Genomic DNA, 25191 nt, shown 5'->3' on the forward strand with positions numbered 1-25191 from the left:
TATTCAAACCACCTGTATAATAATGGAATCCCAGCCTCAGCCCTGTAGGGCTCATGGGCCATGACTCCACACTGACCTTAAGCCACAGTACCACTGTCTAATCATAGAAGAAAACTTCTTGTCCTCTGGTTTGCTTTTTCCTGTCACCTCTTGTCAGGAAAGTTAATTTGGAGGTGAATTGTTCTAATCCCTAGGAAGGCCTACTTATACAATATTTTTTTAATGCATATAGGAATGAAATTAGGAAATAAACAAGAACTGTCTTTGGCAAGATTTATTTAGCAAGTAGAGATATCTTCTTTTCCTGGAAATAAGGTTTGAAGTTATTGAACTTATGAATCTAAGAGGGCTTCCATTTGACAATTGTAGCATTCAACACTGAAACTGGTTTTCTTAAGTTTCTATGACTCACATTTTGATATCTGATTTTTCTTCTTTGTGTACTTTTCTGCCACAATCCTTTATTCCTTATTTCCTTTCCTCTTCCCACCCTTCTTTTTTATGATTTTATTCTTGTAATTCCCACCTTCTTTACCTATACAAACTACCTGGTTAACAGGCTGTATACAATTGTGACTACTCCCAGTTCAGAATGACCTTGCAAGCCATTTCAAATCCTTTCAGTACTAAGGATAGCCTTTTGGAAGAAAGAACTTGATTGAAAGAAGTTTACAAATTAAATGGTTTTATCTAAAATTTTATTTCAGCTATTTGTTTAAATTGCTCATACAAATTACATTTCATCTAAAAAGGAAATATAAAGTGTTTCTAGCAGTGCAAGAATAATTGGCATGGCCTATCCAAAGGTCTTCCCCTACAGTCTACAGAAAATCTAAACCACAAACTGGATGTTTTTATTCTCTGGGCCATAAGACATTTTCAAAATCACTATGATTTTTTTGAAATCTAGCAAACCATCAATCATAGGAGGGAAGACTACAGAGCTGATTTCTGATAACTAAGTTATGCTACCAGTGAGTATAATGTGATTACTAGAAGCATAAAGCCCATGGGGTAGGGAAGACTCCTTGTGAGTTGGGTATCACCCATGCAGGAGTAATTGTGTGTAGGGTAGCCTGTCTTATAGACTTCTAAGCTTCCACCCTCATTGTGGTACTCAGGCCCAAGAGTTAAGAGCACAGTGTGCAAACTCACTGAAGGTTTTACAATAAGATACTAGTGCAGGAGGCATGGTGAGGAATTTTGAGGCATAATCTAAATAGTAAAAATAATAATGAGATCTTGAGTACTTGAGCCTATTCGTATTGCCTTCAATTCATTATATTTTACATGTGTTATGGTTTAGATATGAGGTGTCCCCCAAAAGCTCATGTGTGAGACAATGCAAGAAAGTTTAGAGGTGAAATGACTGTAGAGCCTTAACCTAATCAGCGTATTAATAATTCACTGATATGGATTAACTGGGTGGTAACTGTAGGCAGGTAAGGTGTGGCTGGAAGAGGGAAGGGATGTTCCTTTGGGGTTTGTCTTTTGTTGCTGGTGAGCAGAGCTCTCTCTGCTTCCTGACTGCGGCCCGAGCTGCTTTCATCTTCCACACCTTTTGGTCATGATGTTCTATCTCACCTTGAGCCCAGGGCAATGAAGTTGGTCATCTATGGACTGAGACCTCTGAAACCATGAGCACCAAATAAAACTTTTCCTCCTCTAAAATTGTTGTCATGTCTTTTAGTCATAGCAGCAAAAATGTTAACTAAAACATTTTTAGCCTTAATACTAGAGTATTAAGTGATGTACAGTATATTATAGCTTAGTCTGAGGCATGGGTACCTAGTAAATACTATTCCCTCCCTCCTCCCCAATCCCAAATAAATGAGGTTAGTCCTTGATCCTTAAAAGTATTTTAAATAAAAAAGAAATTAGTTTTTCTATCAGTATCCCTGTCAGCATGATTCTGAATTGCTCTCAAGAGAACCTTCTCTTTTGTAAAATAAACACTTTATACTGTTTGAAGTACACATGAAGATTCATTTTTGTTCAGTGTTCTTTACTTTCCATTGTGAAAAGTTATTTCTGAGGAACTGAAACCCCAGAAGATAACCACCACAAAAAAATGATAAATGTTTCTTTTTCAAAAGATGATGATTCAAAGGCAGACCTGAAGAAAAGTAATATTTAGGAGACAGAAGGCAGCAAATGCAGCCTCTAAAGGGAATTGTTATAATTATTGCCTAAAAAGTAAAGTTACAGAACTACATTCAAGGTCATAAGATAAAGCACTACTTTAAAACTAGAATGATCACTTAGGTGGAAAAACACAGCTGAAAAAGGAAAGTGAAATAGACTAAAGAATAATTTGAACTGGAACAATGATCCATCAGTTCTAGATGCTTCTGGTATCTGATATCTTGAGTCGTATTGTTTCCTTCCTTATCGCCATCTTCACTGACATCTTAAAAGGAGCATTCTCATGAACTAATAGTTGCTGCTATTTTGTTTGGATTCAAAATTTCAATCCAGTAACCATCAGGATCTTGAATAAATGCCAGACCTTTCATTTTACCTGTAAATTAAAATTTTTCATTACTGGAAAAACTCAAAAAAACCATCAAACAAACAAAAGCCTTGTAAATTAAAAATAGTTTTATCAGGCTGGGGTTGTGGTTCAGTGGTAGAGAGCTTGCCTAGCATGTGTGAGGCACTGGGTTCGATTCTCAGCACCACATATAAATAAAGGTACACTGACAACTAAAAAAAAATTTTTTTAAATAGTTTTATTAATTCAAATTTTAATTTACATTTAAAAATACACTATTTTGTCTGTAGGTTTAAAAAAAAATTTAGTTGTCAATGGACCTTTGTTTTTATTTATTTATATATGGTGCTGAGAATCGAACCCAGTGCCTCATACATGCTAGGCAAGTGCTCTACCACTGAACCACAACCACAACCATATTTGTAGTTTTAATTTTTTTTAAGTTGTAGATGAACACAATATCTTTATTTGTTTATTTATTTTTATGTGGTGCTGAGAATCGAACCCAGGGCCTCACACCTACAAGGCAAACATTCTACCACTGAGCTACAGCCCCAGCCCCTGTAGTTTTATACTTTTAAAAAATTCTATAATGTGGGGATGAGGATACAGCTCAGAAGGTAGAGTGCCTGCCTCACATGTACAAGGCCCTGGGTTCAATCCCCAGCACCAAAAAAAAAAAAAAAAAAAAAAAATCTATATTGTGTGCTCACTTTGGCAGTACATATACTAAAAATTAGAATGATAGAGATTAGCATAGCCCCTGCACAGGAATGATATGTAAATTTGTGAACTATTATTTATTTTTTAAAAGAAATTCTATATTGTGCTGGACCACCTGTAATCCCAGCAACTCAGGAGGCTGAGGCAGGAGGATCAAAAGTTTGAAGCTAGCCTGGGTAACTTAGTGAGACCCTGCCTCAAAATAAAAAAATTAAAAGGGCTATTAATGTAGCTCAGTTGTAGAGCACTCCTGGGTTTAATCCCCAATAGCATAGAAAAAATTCTATCTTGTCAGTGTTGCCCAAATTTATGTTTTTCATAATAACTAAAATGTTATTTTCCACACACAGCTGAAAACAAGCTCTCCTAAAATAAACCATGGGACTGAACATCTGTTAGGTATCAAGTGTTTACCTCATCTTCATGATACAGTTCATAATACCAATTCAGCAGTCACAAATAATAATAATATTAGTATTATTTTGGGGTACCAGGGATTGAACCAAGAGGTGCTTAACTTCTGAGCCACATCCCCAGCTTGTTTTTTTGTTTGTTTGTTTGTCTTTTTGAGATAAGGTCTTGCTAAGTTGCTCAGGTCCTTGCTAAGTTGCTGAGGCTGGCTTTGAAATTGTGATCCTCCTGCTTCAGCCTCCCAAAATGCTGGGATTACAGGTATGCACCATTGTGCAAGTGCCATTTATTTTTATTTTTATGTACCCAGGAGTGAACCCAGGGGTGTTTACCACTGAACCCATCCAAAGCACTTTTTTTTGTATTTTATTTTAGAGTCAGGATCTTGCTGAGTTACTTAAGGCCTTGCTTAGTTCCTGAGGCTGACTTTGAACTCATGATACTCCTGTCTCAGACTCCTAAACAGCTGGGATTACAGGCACGCACCAGCCCCACATTATTTTAAAGATGAAAATAGGAAGGTGCTTAAGAGAGCAGATAGTGTGTCCTACCTACACAACCAAAAATATCTACAGACTTGAGTCACATAAATATGACAATCAGATTCTTTCTCCCAGAAATTCGTAACTGGGATGGAAAGGCTAACAGGTCAGAGTTGTTTGCTTACATGTAAAAATGTAACCTGAGAAATTTATTTTGGGACCAAGATGCTGAATTGATTTGACTCCTTTCCCTGGATGTTTTCTCCAAGGCTAACCCAAAAGGATACAAATGGAAAACATTGGGGGGAAAAGTGAGGATTTCAGGGGGGATGGATGAGAAGAACAGGTGGAAGCGGGGTAGAGTGACTATTTTAACCTAGTCTCTGTGGGTCAGACCAGAAGGAAGTACATTACAATTGTGGGTGAATAAGCAGGAGTTTTGCTTTTGCTCCCCCCAGCACCTGGGGCATCGGCACCTGCCCTTACACTTAGGGGCTCAAACCATTGGTTAACAGTCTTAGGATTAAATAAGGATGGCACAGAAAACTTATGCTTATGAGGACCTGAGAAAGGGACTACCTCATCTCCCTACCCACTTCCACATGCCCAGGGGTAGGGAATGACAATCTCAGAAGGGTTTCCTACTAATACTGCTTTTCCCTTAGGGACAAAGTTGGAAAGAGTTGTTGTGGGGCATGTAAAGAGTTTGACTCATTTCCAGGTTCCGAGGAATTTCAGCCCTGGCTTACCCTGCCCATTTTCTTAACATCATTCAGGTTGTTAAGGACAGGACTTCTTCTATTCACGCTATACGAGGGACTGAAATAGCAAACAACTGTAGGGGTGTGTGTGTGTGTGTGTGTGTGTGTTTGTAAGTTTAGAGGTCAAAATAACAAGAATTTAAAGAACATAACAATTGAATATATGTATGTGTATATGTGTGTGTGTGTGTATTTATTTTTTATTTTTTATATAAAATTATAGCTGGGCATGGTGGCACATGCCTATAATCCCAGCAGCACAGGAGGATGAGGCAGGAACATTGCAAGTTCAAAGCCAGTCTCAGCATTTTAGTAAGGCCCTCAGCAACTCAGCAAAACCTTATCTCCCAACACGATGAAATATTAGGACAATATGGACCAAAAATTATTAAAACATGTAAAATTGATGGACAATATGAAATAATATTACCAACATGAAACAAGAACAAGAAAATATTAAAGGATCCAAGCAAAAATAAGGAACCCAAAAAAATAATAGATTAAAAACACAATAGTTGAGGGCTGGGGATGTGGCTCAAGCAGTAGCGCGCTCGCGTGGCATGCGTGAGGCCCAGGTTCGATCCTCAGCACCACATACAAACAAAGATGTTGTGTCTGCCGAAAACTGGAAAATATATATTAAAAAAATTCTCTCTCTCTCTCCTCTCTCTCTCTCTCTTAAAAAAAAAATAGTTGAGTTAAATAGCAGAACAGATACATTTGGGGAATAATTAGTTAACTGGTATATCAGTTTGAGGAAATATCTCTAGAAAGAAGGCATAGTAATGAAGAATATAAAAACTTCCAGAATAACACAGAATACACTATATAAAGAAACCCAAACAGATTGACAGTATATTTTTGAACTGTAAAACTATGCAAACCAGCAATGGAGTAGTATTTCAAGATTGAAAGAAAACAAACCTAGGATTTTCAACAAAACTGTCATTCATATAAAAAAATGATTCTTGGGCATACAAAGTCTCAAAAGTTTTGCCTCAAATACCTTTGGAAAACAGTTTTGGTTGAGGTACTCACAAAAAGGGACAAAAGGGGCTGAGACTATAGCTCAGTAGTACTGTGCTTGCCTAACATATGGGTTTGATCCTCAGCACCACATAAAAATAAATAAATAAAATAAAGGTATTGTGTCCATCTATAACTAAAGTATATATATGGGATATATATATAAAAAATATATATGCATATATATATGGACAGAGAAATTCAAAAGATGCTACAAGAGATATATGCAGAAAAGATTTTCAAAATACCTTAATGTATTTAATGCTATTTTTAAAAATACCACAACCAAAGAAAAAGAAAATATGAATCAATAATATCCCAGTCTATGTAATGTGACATGATGGGGGTTGAGGGGAATACGTTATTTTCTTATAGGGGAAGAGATATGGATGTTAAATATTTTAATTTTTAAAAAAAGGTTAAAATAAAATAATGAACATTTTAACTTAAAATAATAAATTTTGATGGCAGAAACAGATCCCAAGTAAAATAATCATAATACATGCAAATCAAACAAAACCCAGATAAATACTATTTCAAGAGACATACCTAAAATATAAGTATATACAAAGGTTGTAAAGTACTAAAAAAGAAATACTAGATAATAATTAACTAAAGAGACCTGGTATTTTTATGTTAATATCAAATAAAACAAACTCATTTTTGTTTTTGGGGGGGGGGGCGGTACTGGGGATTGAACCCAAGGGAACTTAACCACTGAACCACATCCCCAGCCCTATTTTGTATTTTATTTAGAGACAAGGTCTCATTGCCTTGCTTAGGGCTTCACTAAGTTGCTGAGGATGAGTTTGAACTGGCAATTCTCCTCCTGTCTCAGCCTCCTGCGCCGCTGGGATTACAGGTGTGTGCCACTGCACCCAGCTTAAACTTATTTTTGGATGACCCCAGTTAAACCCTGAGATAGTGAAAGGTGGTGGCCAAAGAGAATGTGATAGGGTTATAGAGTGGGAAAAAGAGCCTAGGTTTTTTTTTTATATATATATATATATATTTATTTTCTTAGTTTTCGGTGGACACAACATCTTTGTTTGTACGTGGTGGTGAGGATTGAACCCTGGCCGCACGCATGCCAGGCAAGCGAGCTACCGCTTGAGCCACATCCCCGAGCCTAGGTTTTTGATAGCTCTCCAGATCCTGTGTCTAGTCCCTTGTAAAGCCACCCTGTCTTCCATTTCCCTAAGATAACAAGGTATTCTAATAATTTTCCTTCTTGCCTTAAGTTGGCTGATGTCAACTTCCATTACCTGTAGCCCCAAAAGGATTTTACTGTAACCGTGCCCTCTGTGGATGCTTATAAATATTATTTAATTAAAGAAAGGCATGAAATCAGTAAGACTCACCATCATCAGGTTTCTTCACAAATTTAACTCCCAGTTCTTCAAATCTTTTACAAGCTCCATATACATCAGGAACAGCAATTCCAATGTGACCTTAGATGACACCCCCCACACACACCAAAAAAAGAAAAAAGAAAAATACAGAGAGAAGGAAGATATAATTATACCAGGGTCTCCAAGTGCCATGGTAGCTTCTGAAACTTGTGTATTTCAAAAACATAACATTTGAAAGCAAACTGAGTCAACTAGGTTCAAAATCTCATAAAGAACAAATGTAGACTGACTAGCTGAGTATAATAGAATAATTATAAATTATATGATACTTAAAATAAACCAATACTACCTCACATATAGTTCTGTTAAGAATAATCTATACAAAAAAGAATCATGCTTAGGAGGTATGTTGTTGGCATTAACTATACAGTAGCCAACTGAAGTCTGTAATCCTGTCATCCTGAATTGACAAATTTTAAATCAAGACGGAAGTGCATACTAACAGAAATTGAGATTCTAATAACCATAGTTTTTTTTTTAATTAAAAAGTCAACTGAAAATAGAATATATAGACTTAAAAGTAAAACTGTTGTGAGTATATTTACTGTGAAATTATATAATTCCTAAATAAGATTTGTGGAAATAAAACATACCTCTAATAAATTGATTTTATTTGTTAATTAGGCCATGATGTTTAAGGTTTACTATAATTTTAAGTATGGATCTCATGTAAAATCAACAAATCCACATTACATATAAACAGACAAACATACCAAATCCCCGAGGGTCTGAATTGCCATTGTGGTAACTCTGAGCCTCATCATTTTCAGTACCCCAATTGCTACAAAAGAAGGGAAAATATAACTTACAGTTCTGTTCTATAGAAAAGATTTTATACACACACACACACACACACACACACACACACACACACACACATATATATATTTTTTTTGTATGAGGGATTGAACCCAGGGGTGCTTAATCACATCCCCAGCCCCCTTTTTTTTTTTTTTTTAATTTTGAGACAGGTCTTACTAAGTTGCTTAGGGCCTCACTAAATTGCTGAGGCTGGTCTTGAACTTATAATCCTCCTGCCTCAGCTTCCCAAGGGAATTATATGCGTGTACCACTGCACCAGGTTATAGAATTGATATTCTGAGAAGAAATCCCTGTCTTTAAACTCTTGCCATGTGTATATGCTACTCTACATACTTGACCTAACCCCTGCTACTACAAATATCACATTTTCAACTGCAGAGAGTAATCATTAAAGTATGATTTTATGATTTTAATTAGATTAAGAAGATTTTAAAATCAGGCATCTGAATAAGAACAATAACAAAAATAACAACAACTATTATTTATTATCCTCAGCACTTTATATTTCATTTAACCCTCAAAACAGCTCCATGGCCCAGATTTGAATAGTTCCATTTTATAAATGAGCCTGCCACTTTAGGGAATTTTTCAGGGTCAATAGAATTAGTGTTAGTGCTTAAGACCCATATCTAGGCCTGTCTGATAGAAAAACTTTGTTTTAAATCAGATACACATTAAATCACACATCTTAAAACAAATGCTCTTTTGGCAGTTGTTAAAGAGTACAGAAAAACAAAGTTAAAAAAATAATAAGGAAAAAGGGGGGGGAATACCTCTTTCTTTCTAGTTTTTTTTTTTTTTTTTTTAATGTGTGTGTGTGTGTAGTGCTGGGGATTGAACCCAGGGCCTTGTACATGCAAGGCAAGCACTCTACCAACTGAATTATATCCCCAGCCCTTCTTCCTACATTTTTTAAGTGTTGAAATTATAAAAAATACCTCCCAACCCGTTTTATTTTTTATGTTGAGACATGGTCTTGCTATGTTGCTTAGGGCCTCACTAGGTTGCTGAGGCTGTGCTTGAACCTGCAATCCTCCTGCCTCAGCCTCCTTCATTGTGGGAATTACGGGCATGTTCCACAGGGCCTGGCAAACTATCTTAAAATTTTAATGTTAATTGTTACAAAAATGGTTTGATGACTTTTTAAGGAAATATATTATATAACATTTCTGGATCAAAAATGCAGCAAAACTACAAAAGAACAAAATTTTGAATGATGGATGATTTTAGTTGTAGTCTCTAAACATTAGTTAACTATAGTTTGGCAAATATCTTACTATTTCAGGGTCTTAAATTCTCTGAAAGACATTTACCCTATCGATACCATAAAACAAAGACCAGACGGGAAGATCCATATAAAAACACTCAAACATGTTGTAACAAATTGAATTAAACTGATAAATAAGCAAAAAAAAAAAAAAAAAGTAACAAAAGAAAAAAACTTAAGAAAATCTAGAATACATAGAAAGATAAAAATATACTCACTGTGTCAGTTCAAGTGTAGCTTTTCTGGAGAATACCCATGCCATTTTTTCATTTTTATCTTTAGGAAAGTCATTTTTATCCTCATAAGCCAAGAAATAGAGTGAAAAATTCATAGTAGGAAAATCCAATTTTTGAATTAGCCTGAAATTAAATAAAACAAGACTAATTCATGAAGGAAAGGTTTATTCATACTAAAATCAACATAACCCAATACTCAAGTTCTATAAATAAGAACTATGTATATAGGAAAACTATCTGAATGGAAAAAGCAAGAGAAAAAAATCAGTGGAAAAAAAATCTTATTTAAAAACACCTAATTGGGGCTGGGGATGGAACTCAGTGGAAGAGTGCTTGCCTAACATGTGCAAGACCCTGGGCTCAATCCCCAGCACCACAAAAACAAAATAAACAAGGAAAGGACCATCACCCTCTGTAAATATCAAGGAAATACAAAAATAAAAGAAAACTTTTGTAATTCATCAGTCTTCAATTTTAATGAAATTTAATTGGAATTGTAGTGCTCATTTATAAATGGAAAGAGATAATTTTGTTTCTTTTTAGTGAACGATACAATGCATTACTCTAATCTTTCAAATATGCGCTATAGATATTTAAATATATACATTTAGTGAGTTCTTATTATGCCAGAATTTCTAGGAAATAAAATTGAGGACAGGTGGTATGAGAGAAGGAAAAATGACAGATTATTATCACAGAAGATGGGAACATCAACAATAAGATAAAGCAGCTAACAGTAGCAAATACTGCAAAAGGGTGAAACAGAAGTAAGACTAAGAGAAGGTCAAGAAATACAGCAAGATCCTGTGAGAGCAGTTTCAACAGTGTAGAGCAGAAGCTGCATCTCATTGGACTTGGGAGAGACAGGGGCGGTGAGCAGGTAAAACAGCAGCAAGCATGGTCTCTCCATGAGGCAAGAAAGCAGGGCAACAATCCTTCTAGAAGGCTTAAGCATGTTTGTAGGATGAAAGGAAAAAGTCAGTGGGGAAGGAGACACTTGATATGAGAGAAACAGTGAATTCTGAGGTTTTAAAAAAGATAACTGAAGTTACAGCTTATAAAGTGAGTTTAAAGAATGTAGGATTATTTTGCAAGGAGCAGAATAGAATGAGAATGTATGTAATGCCATTTTCTTTCAATTACTGAGGATTAAATGCTCGAAGATGACCTGGTTCATAATCAACAAGTACAGATGGTTGAAGCACATCAAAAGGAAAGTTGCTAGAGTTTTGCTCCAAATCTTTCATTTGATTATCACTGCTAGGTACATACCTTGGTCCAATCAGATCCATTACAGACTTACCACAAGTAAGATTTACTCCAATATGCTTATAATAAAGTATCAGACACCTCAAACAGTCTAATCATGACAAACTATCTTTGCACCTCCTGAAGTCAAGTGCACAAGCCTTACCCGCCAATCAGTTGGCAACTGAAACAAATGAACCTGCTGCAACTTGATTCTCCCCAGAGGAGGATATCTTTAGGTCATTGTCAAGTTGCATCCTACTTGGGGGCTTTTTAAAATAAGGTCTACGCTGGGGCTGGGGTTGTGGCTCAGTGGTATAGCATTTGCCTAGCATGTGTGAGGCACTGGGTTCGATTCTCAGTACCACATATTAATAAACAAATAAAATAAAGGTCCATTGAGAACTAAAAAAAAACATTAAAAAAAATAAGGTCAACACTGGAGTCAACTGGACATAGATTCAATTTCCAGCTCTGCCATGTGCCAACTGTGGGATTTGGGACAGCAACTTCCATCTTTAAGCTTTGCTTTTTTCACCTGCAAAAATGGGGATATGAGCTGCTCAAAGACCTACTGTAAAGACTAGAGGAAATAATGGGAGAAGTGCCTGGCAAATAGCAGGTGTCCAGTAAATCTGTGTTCATTATGCCCTTTAAATATGCCATAAACACATGCCGGACAAAATCAAAGAAACTGTAAGACCAGTTATCTTTAGGGAGGACAGGGGGAAGGAAACTTATCATTTTTCATCTTATGTTTTTCTAAACTGGTTGGATTTTCTAAACAAACCTACTGTATTACTTAAATTATTCTCTCAATGTCGGTGGAGAGCATCTAGGCAGTAAATTAAAGATCATTTAATTTTATTCTTTTCATAAATTTTTTTTTAGTTGTAGATGGACACAATACCTTTTTTTTGTTGTTTATTTATTTTTACATGGTGCTAAGGATTGAACCCAGTTCCTCACATGTGCTAGGCAAGTGCTCTACCACTGAGCTACAACCCAGCCCTAATTTTATTCTTTATGTATCTATAGTATCATAAACAAAAAACTCATGTTACTTAGGGGAAAAAGAAATCAAGGAAAAAAAAATAAAACTATCAATTATACCACAATAAAGCTGGAGGGTTGGTGTAAATAAGTAAATATGCTTTAAGGATTAAAAGAGCAGTGGCTTTTACTTGTTCAGTAAAATAGAATGTAGTCTATAAAATTGGAAGAGGGCCAATTTTAAGTAAAACCATTCGTTTTCTGAGTAAAATGTCCTCATATATATGTTTTCTGAAGTTAACAATAGGCTAAAAGTGGTCAGAACATCAAAAAGGGACTGAATATTATTAAGGATTTAGCAGGCAGCTCTCAAAGAGAAAAGAATTTGGAGAAAATGAAAGTATTTGTGCCTTTTGTTGCCACTAAGCCAGGCTGGAATAAAGAAAGGGAAGTTAATCTAAACCCCATTTATTCAGACCTCCTTACAGACTCCTTACCTAAAGAACTTTTGTTACTTTTGAAACAAACTACAATTTTTAAATGGACCTGAAAGCATTACCTATATTGGCAAAGCTATATATTTAAACAATAAGGTTCCAATAAATGGTCTTACGTCATTCCAAGGACTCTAGTATAAAAATCCAATGACTTCTTAGGATCCTTAATTCGCAGCATGGTCTGTTGCAACAGAAAATCCTAAAGAAAAACAGAATATACTAAAAACCTTTAATTTTTACTATGCATTACCAACATTAATTGTGTTTTTTATAACAAGATACAGACAGTCCACCATTGTAATACAATGAATGAAAGAAAGAGAGAAAGGAATAAAGAAAAAAAGAAGAAAACACCTTTGTCCCTTCAGTCTACTAGGAAAACTGCCTGGAAACATTCCTATCACCCACAAGCTCCTGTGGCTCCGCCCAGCAGTGCTTTCTTGTTGCAGGTCCCAGTGTGGTAGCCTTGAAGTGCCAGGAAGTTTGTATCTCCAAGATTACCCTCAACCAAGGGTATAGCAAAGATGTGGCTTTCTTGCTCCTTGGTGGGACAATTCTGAGGCATGCTCCACACAGTTCCTCAGAGGGATGGAATCCCAGGTGCCCACAGTGATCACAAGCAAACACTACTGTAGGCCACCCTTCCCCAAACCACAGAGCTTTCTATGACCACCTCCCCAAGAAACTATTTACAACCCTTATTCTAGGCTGCCTTTCCACAACCTGAACCAAGACTTTTTTTTTTTTTAAGACAGAGAGAGAGAGAGAGAGAGAGAGAGAGAGAGAGAGAGAGAGAGAGAGAATTTTTAATATTTTTTTTTAGTTTTTGGCGGATACAACATCTTTATTTGTATATGGTGCTGAGGATTGAACCCAGCGCCATGCACATGCCAGGCAAGCACGCTACCACTTGAGCCACATCCCCAGCCCCCTGAACCAAGACTTTATTTGATGTTAGAAATAAAGAATACAATTGCTATAATATTTGTTGAGTGAATGCATGAGAAATGTGTTTCCTGAACCATTTACAGGTAACTATATAAATTAGCAAAAAGTCACATGACCCTATACTCCAAAATAACTAAAAGGTAAAAAGCTACTGTCTCTAACACCTTTGTGAAACTATAATTTCCACATCAGGAAATAGAAGGCTTGACTGATAAAATGATAGTGCATATAAACTGATGGAAATAAGATCATTATTAGCATTTTTTATTGTTTTTTTTAAATATCAAAATGGATTTCATTATTAGCATTAACAGTAACATTTGGCTTAGGGGTTTGTCTTTGTAAAAACTCATCCCAGCTTTATAGATTCGAGGCTGATTCCAAATGATTAAATTAATTGTTCCAGCCTCCCGATTCTAAGTTCAGGTCTCTTTTTACCATAGGTACCTTCCAAGCCCATGTGTCAACCTTGTCAGTGTTCCCCAATAGTTTTATTCTGCTGTACCTATGGATGTAACAAAACGGGTCTGAAAACTCTCACTACTCTCTTTGCAGTTACCATCATCTCTCTCCTGTAACTCATATTACATAAAATACAAATGTAGGGGCTGGGGCTTTAGTTTAGTGGCAGAACGCTTGCCTAGCATGTGTGTAACATTGGGTTAGATTCTTAGCACCATAAAGGCATGCTGTCTACCTACAACTACAAATTTTTTTTTTTTTAATACAAGTGTTATAGTTGAGGTTGTGGCTCAGTGTTAGAGTGCTTGCCTAGCACGTGTGAGGCCCTAGGTTAGATCCTCAGTACCACATAAAAATAAATAAATAAATAAAAGATATTGTGTCCATCTACAACTAAAAAAATTCTCATTTAAGACAAAACTAGCTTGAAAACTACTATATCTTATTAAAACCAACCTTAAATTAATATAAGAATTAAATTCTCTATTCATAGCGTATAATCACATACAAGTGAGCTGGCTCTGAGGTTCCATGTTTCCAAAGCATTCTGATTGCTTTTCTCAGTCAGGAGCTGGCCTCCTAGAGGCCTCACACGGTTAGTGTACAGTTGAGAAAGAGAAAAATGGCTCCCAGTATCTGGGCACTAGCTAGGCCTTAGTTCCCTTCTCACACAGCCACAAAAAACACCCACAAAGTCATTCTGTGGCTGCAATTAAGAGACCAAAAATAGAATTTATGGTTGTCTAAGCATAGATTAAAACAAGGCACCGAGAACAATACAAAAACATCTCCCCCTCCCAGTAATGTGAGTGACTGCTGCTTCCCTGTCAATTACAATGTTTGCTGGGGGAGGACAAATCTAGAGAAATCTGTGTGCTTTTTCAGGCCAGACCAGAGGTGAGTTCAAAGGGTCTATTTGGCAGGCCTCCTAGGGGCAAGCTGTCCTCCCCAGCTAGACTTGGTGCTTGGCCAGGGAGTTGCAGGCAAAGACTAAATCCTAAAGAGGTCTCTGATTATTCTATCAAACATTAACTGTCAAGAGCTTTGCAGATGGAATTAAGGTTATTAGTGAGTTGGCTTTAAAACAGGGAGATTGGCCTAGATTATCTAGATAGGTTCCATGTAATCACATGAGACCTTAAAAACAGAGGAGAGAGGCAAGACGTATGAAAAAAAAAGCAAGACGTATGAAAAGACAGAAGAGACATATGAAAAGGCAGCAGAAGAGAGGCGGGCAGCAAGGGAAGCCAGAGAGATGCCAAGGTGAGGCACTGACCTACAGGTGCTGACTGTGAGATGCAGGGGTACAGACAGAAGGAAATAAAGACAGATCTCTTCCATCCCCACCCCAACAACTGATAGCCCACAAGGAACTCGGGACCTTACCCTACTACTGAAAAGGAATTGAATCCAGGGAACAATCTGAGTTTGGAAGCAGATTCTTTTGAGCCTCTAATAAGGAACACAGCCCTGTCGATACCTTCAGTTTAAGCGAGTATGACCCATGTCAAACTTCTAACCTACAGAGCTATGAGATAATATACTTCTCACTAAGCTGCATCCAATATTATTGGGCTTTTCTTTAGTATCATGAGGTCTTTCATTTCTCATGCAAAGAAAAGGAAAAAAAATACACAAATGTGAGAGGAATTATTTTTGAGAGGCAATATGGTTAAATGCTGGCTTTACAACTGAAACCTTGAGTAAATCAATACTTTCCTTGAACCTGCTTCCACATCTTTAGAATGAGGATCATTACAGTTTCTAGCTGTTATGTTTGAGCTGAAATGTAAAGGGAATAATGCATGAAAGTACTTAGCATAACACTGGGTCCAAAGCAAGCTACTCTGCTTACTATATGTCTTGCCGCTTGTGTTACTATAAAACAAACACCCAGAGTTTCCACTACTGACTGTTGCTATTGATTCCCCAAATCTGTATTATCCAGCCCATACCTCTAACTTCAGCTATGAACTTACACATCCTGCACCTATTCATCATTTCCACTTGGGTTAGAACATCAAATTCATTATAGCCCAAACAAACACTTCTTCCTATACTGCCAAGAGTCAACGTCTCAACTACCCCTTGTTAGCCCAAGTCAGACACTTGAATTCTCCCTGATTCCTCCCTCAACATTCCTTCCCCAAACCAAGCACTCTATTTACCTGTCTGCTTAATCTCTCTTGGAATCTTTCTCCTCCTGGTCTCCCTAATGACCATTACCTTGCTCAGGTACTTACAAGTTCCTGCTTGGACAATATAGGCTTACTTAAATGCAATTCAGAGTGATCCTTCTATAAGAAAAACCCATTTCTGGACCTAGCTCAGTGATAGGTACTTGCCTAGTGTGTAAAGCCCTGTGTTCAATACCCAATACCCCATCATCCAAAATAAATCAATCCTTCAGTAGTTTTTCAACACTTTGGGTAAAAGCAGCATATATGGTTATTGTATACGTCTTTAACCTCATCTTTTATCTCAAGCATTTACAATTTCATACCTTATCACTTAAAAAATGGGTGTACCCCCCAATAAATGTGTATTTATTTTAATTACATACTTGTCTAATATACCAACATGAATATACCAGTATGACACTGGGTTGGAGTGTGGATAAGCGTCAGAGCATATGCTTAACACACATAAGGTCCTGAAGACAAAAAAATATAATATATAGTATATAAATAAATATAAATATATATGTATAATATAAATATATAATACAAATACACTATTGCCAAGTAGAAATTTTTATAGGTGAGAAAACAAGGAAACATATTAAGAGTCCTCAATTTTTCTTTGCATCTCCCAAGTGAGTATTTTGTATATTTCAACTCCCACTACCTAAAACTTCATTCTCTGCCTCAGTTCACTGATGTCATTGTGTTTTTATATATACTGAGTCTAGAACAGTTAGCCATCTATCCTGCCATTGTCCCTCTTTCTTCTTCCTGTTCATTACTCTGCATCCAACTCTACCTGGTTACCTCCTTAATTAACAAAACTCAGTTCAAGTGTCAATAACACTGAACATTTCCTTGGATACCACGCCCTACCAATCAGATGAGACACATTAAAAATAATAATTATATATATATATATATATATATAGAGAGAGAGAGAGAGAGCCATGTATGTGTGAGATATATCTACAGAATGATGTGAAGTTGACATTGGTAGTACAACTGAAGACATAATTGCAACATTGAAGACATTGTGTATTCTATCAAAGCACTCTGATGGAAATAATTTAAAAATGGTCATTAGGGATCACCATTTGCAAAGAGAAATTAGGCCTCTTAAGCCAAATAAGACCATCAAGATGTGGTGTAGCTGTGTATTCTTTGATGTGCCTTCAAGATGAAGATGTGGCAAATGTTCACTAAACTAGTTGACTTTCTGCCCTTGCTGCTCTCTGCTTCCCAAACCAGACCTGCATTACTTATCTCACCTTCTGGAAGAGCTTAAATGACCTCATCACATCCAGATTTGGATCCTTCTAACCTACCCTACAAAGTCCTAGATCATTCTCCCTACCTACACAAACTCTCTTATATGTACATTCAAGGTTCTCTTCATGTTCTATCTCCAATCTACCATACTGGCCTTCTCCACTGTTGCCTGGATAGCCTGAATTTCAACCAAAAATATTTAATTAACTCTTTAGGACATGCTCTGCATTGCATCTGTCATCCTACCACATTCTTGCCAAAATGCTCCCTTCCCCTAGAATGCCCACCCAGGTCCATCTTACTTTAGAATTGGTGTATGTTTGGTAAAGGGAGGAGACCTCACCTTGCCTATCCTCCTAGTCTGTCCAAAATGCATTTATTAAGGGTTTTTCCCCCCTCCTTCAAGGAATATTCCAAAATTATTTCTTGAGTCAGTATTCCAGAAGCAGATAAGGTAGGGGTTGGGAATGTGGGCTCTTTCCTGGACAAGCTACTCAACACTTCTCTAAGTCTCCTCTTCTGTAAAATGGAGATAATTAGGGGCTGGAGTTGTGGCTCTGTGGTATAGCACTTGCCTGGCATGTGTGAGGCCCTGGGTTCAATCCTCAGCACCTCATATAAATAAACAAATAAAAGATGTGTTTACAACTAAAAAATATTTTTTAAATGGAGATAATTATGCATTCCTATAAAGACTGTTATGAGGACTAAATTAAGTAATGTACTTAAGCCACCAACCCAAGGCTTCACACACTTAATATATACAAATAATATTAATATTATGTATTTCAGGGCTGGGGTTGTGGCTCAGTTGGTAGAGCATTTGTCTTGCATGTGTGAGACACTGGGTTCAATCCTTAGCACAACATAAAAACAAATAAATAAAATAAAGGTATTGTGTCTATCTATGACTAAAAAAAATATTTTAAAAATATTATGTATTCCATTTTTCTTATAGTACTTTAGTATTAGTATAATGTATTCCATTTTATGTCCATCGTACTTCAAAGGCCAAAAGTTACTGATCAAAAAAAAAAAAATGATTACTCCAAATCATCAAGAGAAATTTTGCTAATAAGGAGTGTAACTTAAGATGCAAGGAAGCATATTTAATATATTTATAAAGACTCCCCAGAATTTATTTATTTATGCCAAGGATTGCACACAAGGCCTCATGCATGCTTAGAATGCTCTCTACCACTGAGCTAGACTTCCAGCCACTGGAATATTTTTTTGTTTTAAATAGCCCAGTACTAAACCATCCCTTAAATCTGTTTGTTGGTGTGTGTTTATTTGTAATAACCCAGCACATAAAATGCTCAGTTATCTGGGAATAACTATCTATATTATAAAATAACTAGGTGTTAAGTGAGGGGGGTGTTGAGAGGGTACACACACACACACACACACACACACACACACTTTTTTTTCCTTCCCCCTTAATTTTGCAGTGATTAACACTTTTTTCCTACATGGGGACCAAAAGTTAGTTAAAGGCTTTAGTAATCAGAGGTATGTGACTGCCCTGAAGGCAAAGGACAAGTAGGGACAATTGGCAATCTATGGGCCTCTCTTAGAGATCTGCGTAATGCCCATATTCATTCTTCTTTTACTAACTTTTTTTCAATTTTTTTTCTTTTCTTTTTTTTAATATTTATTTTTTAGGTATAGATGGACACAACACAATGCCTTTATTTTTATGTGGTGCTGAGGATCCAACCGGGGTCCTGCCCGTGCTAGGTGAGCTCTCTACCACTGAGACACAATCCCAGCCTCTCATTTTTTTTTTTTTTTAGTTGAAGATGGACACAATATCTTTATTTATGTGGTGCTGAGGAGCAAACCAAGTGCCTCACATGTGCGAGGCAAGTGTTCTACCACTGAGCCACAACCCCAGCCCCCCCCCATATTCACTTTTCAAGAAACTTTTAAGTGATGCAATTAAATGAACACATAGACATTTACTGACATTGATAACCACAGGAATAAATTTCCCAAGCAGATGACGTGTCTAGCTTGGCAATGCAGGACGCACCACACCTGAGTGAGTTACACTGACTCAGAATAGTATGTTAAGTAAGTGAAAGCATAAATCTGCAACAGGTCATTTTTCTCACTGGGTCACAACTGTAAAACGAGAGTGAAGCTGGAGTTGGGAGTGACTACAGAAAATGATCGCAGCCACAAGCATAGACACACCTTTGAACCTATGACTAGAAGTTTGAAACTGCACCTCTATCAGCCATGGCGACTGACTTGGGGGACAGTCACACCCATGGACAAGGAACCTGACCCTCGTTTGGCTTGGCTTCTAAATGCCGTCCCAAAATAAACAAGTTAATGAAGTAGGGTTGCAGGTTTTTGAAACAACCTGATGTAAGGGATCCCCTCCGTTCTTAGCCGATCTCAGGGTCCCTGGGATTGGACTCCATTATCCCTCTTCCCAGCACACGCCTCGTCCGCGCAGGGCCGGCCGAATGGGGTTCAAATGCCTTGCGGAGTCCCGGGATCCGCTCCCCCGGGCCCGGACGCGCGAGGAGGCCCAGTGCCCACCTTGGTGCTAGGGTCCGGGTCGGAACAGCAACTGAGAGCGACCTCGTCAGTGAGGCCGGTCGCGGGCTGCGGTTCTGCCATGGCTGCGCTGCAATATCACCGACGATGAAACAAGGGAACCGAAGGCCACCAACACCCTCTTACCCAGCCTCTATGCAGCCTCCGCTAGAGACAGCGCGACGGCGCCGCTGGGAGGTGGTCGCAGACTTCAGCCAATCGCCGGGCGGAGAGCTGTGGGCTATCTTCTGATTGGGTCTCTGTGAGTCAGCGCCTCCGACCACAGGGCTCTGTGCCTAGAGACTACAACTCCCAAGGTGCAGTGCGCAGGATGGAGGCCCGCTCTTAAGGCGGGGGTTGGGGGAAAATCTGCTGCTGGCAGGCAGCGATTGTATTACAAGTGACCTAATTTTGCTTCTGTTTAGTTATGAAAGTTGGGTAACCCTCTCTACGTCAGGGCGGCAATTTTATAGAAAATAGGGATCTGATGTAAAGTGAGAATTGGGAGTTATTCTTTTTAAATTGTAGAGATTATCAGTTTATTTTCTCAATTTAAGCAGACCAGGATAAGTAAAAAACTCTGGTTTAGTGGAAAAACCCATGTTCAAGTTTTGGTCCCATTCTATTTTAGTTCTAGAAGCTTGTAATAAGCTGATACTGAAAGCCATGAGCTTTTAAATAGGGGGTACAAATGCCAAACTCCACTTGTGCCAGGAGTCAATTCACATCCAAGAGGTAGCTTTGAGAGAGCAGTTTTTTTTTTTTAATTGATTTTATTTTTTTGAATACACGACAGCGGAATGCATTACAATTCTTATTACACATACAGTGCACAATTTTTCATATCTTTATATATAAAGTATGTGAGAAAGCAGTTTTGTAGATTTGTTGGTGCCAACTCCCAACTCAGGATTTCTTCATTCCTGTGGACAGTAAGCTATAACTTGGCTGAAGAAAAGAATGTCTAGCTTCCCCAGAGGCTAGGGAGGGGGAAAGGGAGGAGAAAAGGTGTGTATTGGGGTGTCAGTTTTAAAATAAGCTGTCAGTGGTTGAACAGCAAGATTTATATTTTAAGTATTATTAGACTCCTGTTATATCTTGAAGGATTTGATGAGAATTAAATAAGATAGAGGAGTCATGATTTGACTATGTGGGACTGTAGTGGCACCCCCTCCTCCAAAGAAAATCTTAATTAAGCTTCTCCAGAAATCTTTACCATAATAGATTTTAAGACTACCAGCAAAAGAGTCTGTACAAGGGGCTGGGGATGTGGCTCAAGCGGTAGCACGCTCGCCCGGCATGCGTGCGGCCAGGGTTCAATCCTCAGCACCACATACCAACAAAGATGTTGTGTTTGCCGAGAACTAAAAAATAAATATTAAAAATTCTCTCTCTCTCACTCTCTCTCCTCTCTCACTCTCTCTTTAAAAAAAAAAAAAGAGTCTGTACAAGAGCTCAATGTGTTCCTATTTGTTGCTCTATTTTTACGAGGCCTCTGGCCTTGAGCTGGAGCTTCACAGAGCTATCTACATTTCAAGAAGTTTCCAGTTGGGCTCCATGGTAGTAGCTGGCAGAGGGAGGAGAGAAAAGGGAGAAGAAGCTGTCCCCTCCTCAGGTGTTCTCCTTGAAGGGTTAACTTGTGAAAGGAAAATGACCACAACACTCTTGGAGGGACCAATAGATCTTTATTGCAGCAGTGAGAAAGAAGAGGAGAGAGAGAGAGAGAGAGAGAGAAAGAGCCCAGCAGGAGAAAGTTTTTATAGTCCTTCTACTGTGCTGCCTAAATCTAATAGGGTCTTTGGCTTTACAAGCTGCCTTGTTGGCATAAGGGGGGTTAAGTGTTCAGCCTTTGGAGGGGAGGGGGGCAGGTTTGAGTGTTGGTCCTTGAGAACAAGACAGAGGAGGGTTTGAGTGCCCAGGTTATCCTGCAGCTAACATTCGTTCAGCCTGCCCTGCATCTAACCACTTGCCCAGAACAGTGAAAGAAAATGCTGCTTTTATGTGAATTTCTGCAGTCTGTGAACTTCTGAGCCCCTCTCCTCAATGCTGGGTATAAAATTTTGAAACTATCTGAACTCCAGATTCAGGGATTAATTGGTTACAGCAAAAGCTGTACCCTCTGAACCTGGCTGCAGCCAAATAAAACTGTTTCCTGCTATCTTTGGTGCCCTACCCCATCTGTCCCCTACAACAAGACCCTGAAATATATTTGTTTGGCATATTTTGAGTATGTCAGAGAAACTGTATACCTCTGGAATACAGGCATGGCTTTGAAAGGCTCCCCTTTCATAGGAGAAATTATGTCAGTAAAGAAAATCTAAATTAATGACAAACTGTCAGCAGACGAACACGATTGTCTACTGATACCCCCTTTTCTACATAGAAAGATCTTTTGACAGTCAGAGACTGGAGTCTGACATCAGCCCAGATACAAATTTCTAATAGGTGGCTATTGCTGGCAGACTTCTACATAGCAAGACAGCCCTTGTTCCCTGTGTATCTCCTCCCCTCCGCTTTTCATACTTTGTCACCTCTTTACTTCCCACCAGAACCCATGTCCCTATTCCCCATTTCTTTGTTTTTATCTTAAAAACTTAAATTTCCAAGCTTTTCTTGGAGACTCATATTTTGTGTGTGACTCCCATGCTAAGATTTTTCTGTGAACATTAATAAACATACATGTTCTTTTTCCTATTAATCTATTGTCAATTTATTTCATAGATTTCAATGATAGAAACTTTAGAAAAAAAAGAATAAGTTTTAAACTTCCCCACACCTTCTTTTAATCCAAATTTCCATAACCTGCAATGCTTTTTACATTAATTTTGCTAACACATATATATATAATGTATTTTTTTCTTCTTTTTTGAGACAGGTCTCTCCATGTTGCCCAGGCTTGCCTCCAAATACTGGGCTCAAGGAATTCTCTCTTCTTAGCCTCCCAAGCAGTTGGAGTTACATCTGCTAGCCATCACTCCCAGCTAAGACATATATATTGATTGTGCTCACTGGAAGCCTTAGTCTTCGCCTTGTCTTCCATACTTTGGCTCATAATAGATGTTCAATAAGTATTTCCACTTACTAAAAGACTAAATGGTAACAATTGGTATAAATGTAATGCAGAAAAAGGGCTTTATAGCAATAGGTGAATGAAGAATAAGCTTTGACAGATTTTATATGAATAAGAGGATCTATGTAAATATGTAAGAATATAGATGGATGTCAAGATTTTGGTTGCAAGGGGCTGGGCAAAATGGGAATTTATTGGCTTACATAACCAAAATTAAGAAGGGCAGCGATGCATATGACACTAGTCACCTGACTGCCACCAACATATTTTCATTTCTCATCTTCTTTCTGCATCTCAACTTCATTTTTTTTTGCATTATGACAGTTTATTTTGAAGGTCATTTTTTAAACAAAGTTAAAGACAATCTGAGAAAACATTGCACAGAATGCACTCATTAAATAAGTATGGTGATTAAATCAAAATAAGGGACATATGTTTTCTTCCATAACTCTGGAAATAAATTCTGTTGTCCTGAAGATTCTTATACTTCCAAAAGAGGGGGGAAAATCATGGCAATTAAAGCTGCCTCTTAATCATGTCAAATCTACAGTAGCAACCATATTTTTCTGCTCTTCCCAATAAGTTTGTTTTTTAAAAGATAGGATGCTAGAAATTCAATAGTATTTGGTGGTCTTTCCTTTGCAAGCACAGCAAGTCGCTGTAATAAGATAGGCACAACCGTCTGATCCAGGTAGGCACGAGTTAGAGAGTTGGCAAAGACTGTAAATCCACCTTCTGTTTTGATGACTTTTCTGCCTTCATCTTCTCGTTTCCTACTATCATCTCAACATTGTCGGTCAGACCATACTCAGAGTGAGGGTTTTCTGCAACCTGCATCTGTCCTTCCAGCATCTGCTCTGGCTCCATGGTGGACCCTGCAAAGAGCTCAAGCTGTTGGTTCCTAAAAGGTCTGCACCGCACCACCAACTACCAGCACGAACCACTCCAGCCCTAAGTGATGAATGTCGAATGCTGCATGACTCTCAACTTCATTTTTTTCAAGACACACTATCTCCACAAATCAGGCAACTCGCAGCCTCTCAGTGGGAGAGAAAGTGAACCTCTTCCCTGAATTCCAGTTTAATAACATCCAAGAAGGAGCAGGATTGATCTGGCTGAGGCCCTGTGCTTACTTCTGTGATGAAGGAACTGTTATTGGCAGCCTGGATTAAGACTGACTGGCTGAAACTGTCCACGGCAAAAAGATGGGCAGGATAAGAACTTCAACAGAAATTTGGTGCATGCCTACTATTAAATTACTGGGTGTATTTCATCAAAACTCAGTGGAGTAGGACTAAAGAACTTCAACATGGAGATAGGCCTGGAATCTATTAGTCTCAGGAATTGAGGCAATACACAAACCCTCCATACACTGTGCATTACCACCCAATTATTGAAAAAACACCTCAAATTTTTTCCCCTCTAACTCCTTTAGTGACCTTCTCAGAATATGTGAGGGATAACACATATAAATGGACAGGAAGAGTCCATATCATAAATATCAATTTACAAATTAATCCATTAATGTAATACAATTACAATAAACATCCTGAAAGAATTTTTCATTAAACTGAAATAATCTGGTCTAGATTCTATTTTTAAAGTTCAAACTAGGCAAGGCGTACTGAAGAATAATTAAGTAGGGAAACACACAGTACCAGATAACAAGAGTTAGTATAAATAGTAATTAAGACAGTATGGTAAGGACACTGTTATAGCCAAATACATGGAAATTATAGTAGACAGCTGAGAATCTTCACCTCTTGATATTCAGGCTTTTGTTTAATTCCCTCCGCTTGAGTATGAATGGGATTTAGTGACTCACTTAATATATAGAATAATATGACAAAAGAGATGGTATGTCACTTCTGAGATTTTAAAAGGTTGTGATTCTTGTGTTAGGTGCTCTCTTTGTTTTTCTGTTATATCACCCAAAGGATAAGCAAGTGACCACTTTGTGAGCAATGCTGTGGAGAGATCCTGTGGCAGGGACTGATGTCTCTAGTCCATGGCCAGTGAGGACAGTCCTGCCAGCAGTCACCAGTTAACTTGGAAATGGGTCCTCCCCAAGAGAACTTCGAGAAGACTGTTGCTTCTGTTGGCCCCTTAATTTTGTCCTTGAAAGACACCCCAGTTAGACCTTTCTATCTGGTCTGTGAGATAATATGTGTTATTTTCAGCTACTAAATTTTGGGGTAATTTGTTGAGCAGCAATAGACAACATACAAAACTTGATATACGTCAGAGGGAGCACTGCAGATAGTGGGAGAAGAGATGAATTTTTCAATAGATAGTGCAAGGACAATGGTCATCTATATGCAAAAGTAAGGGTGA

The 25191-nt window shown here is 37.8% G+C and overlaps 1 protein-coding gene and 1 pseudogene across 2 annotated transcripts; both read right to left on the reverse strand.

Annotated features, from left to right (window-relative positions):
• Positions 1-681: 681 nt before the first annotated feature.
• GLO1 (glyoxalase I) lies at positions 682-19987 on the reverse strand. Its single transcript, XM_081294492.1, has 6 exons — positions 19791-19987; positions 12489-12571; positions 9617-9757; positions 8023-8090; positions 7259-7348; positions 682-2521 (listed from the first exon to the last, which is right to left on the reverse strand). The coding sequence occupies exons 1-6, from the start codon at positions 19869-19871 to the stop codon at positions 2427-2429; spliced, it is 558 nt and encodes a 185-aa protein (XP_081150618.1). The 5' UTR covers positions 19872-19987; the 3' UTR covers positions 682-2426.
• Positions 19988-23401: 3414 nt separating this feature from the next.
• On the reverse strand, positions 23402-23733 carry LOC308649408 (protein dpy-30 homolog; annotated as a pseudogene). The gene has a single exon. The product of its transcript is annotated as a protein dpy-30 homolog (transcript).
• Positions 23734-25191: the final 1458 nt, after the last annotated feature.

The sequence above is a fragment of the Spermophilus citellus genome (genome assembly GCF_964194105.1).
Source record: "Spermophilus citellus genome assembly, chromosome: 5".
NCBI classification, from domain to species: Eukaryota; Metazoa; Chordata; class Mammalia; order Rodentia; family Sciuridae; genus Spermophilus; species Spermophilus citellus.

Coding starts and splice junctions, on each gene's coding strand:
- GLO1 (XM_081294492.1), bottom strand. CDS start 19,871: ATGGCAGAACCGCAGCCCGCGACCGGCCTCACTGACGAGGTCGCTCTC. Junction 12,572..19,790: donor ACCCGGACCCTAGCACCAAG/GTGGGCACTGGG, acceptor GTTTTTCTTTAG/GATTTTCTGTTGCAACAGAC. Junction 9,758..12,488: donor ACTAGAGTCCTTGGAATGAC/GTAAGACCATTT, acceptor ATTTAATTTCAG/GCTAATTCAAAAATTGGATT.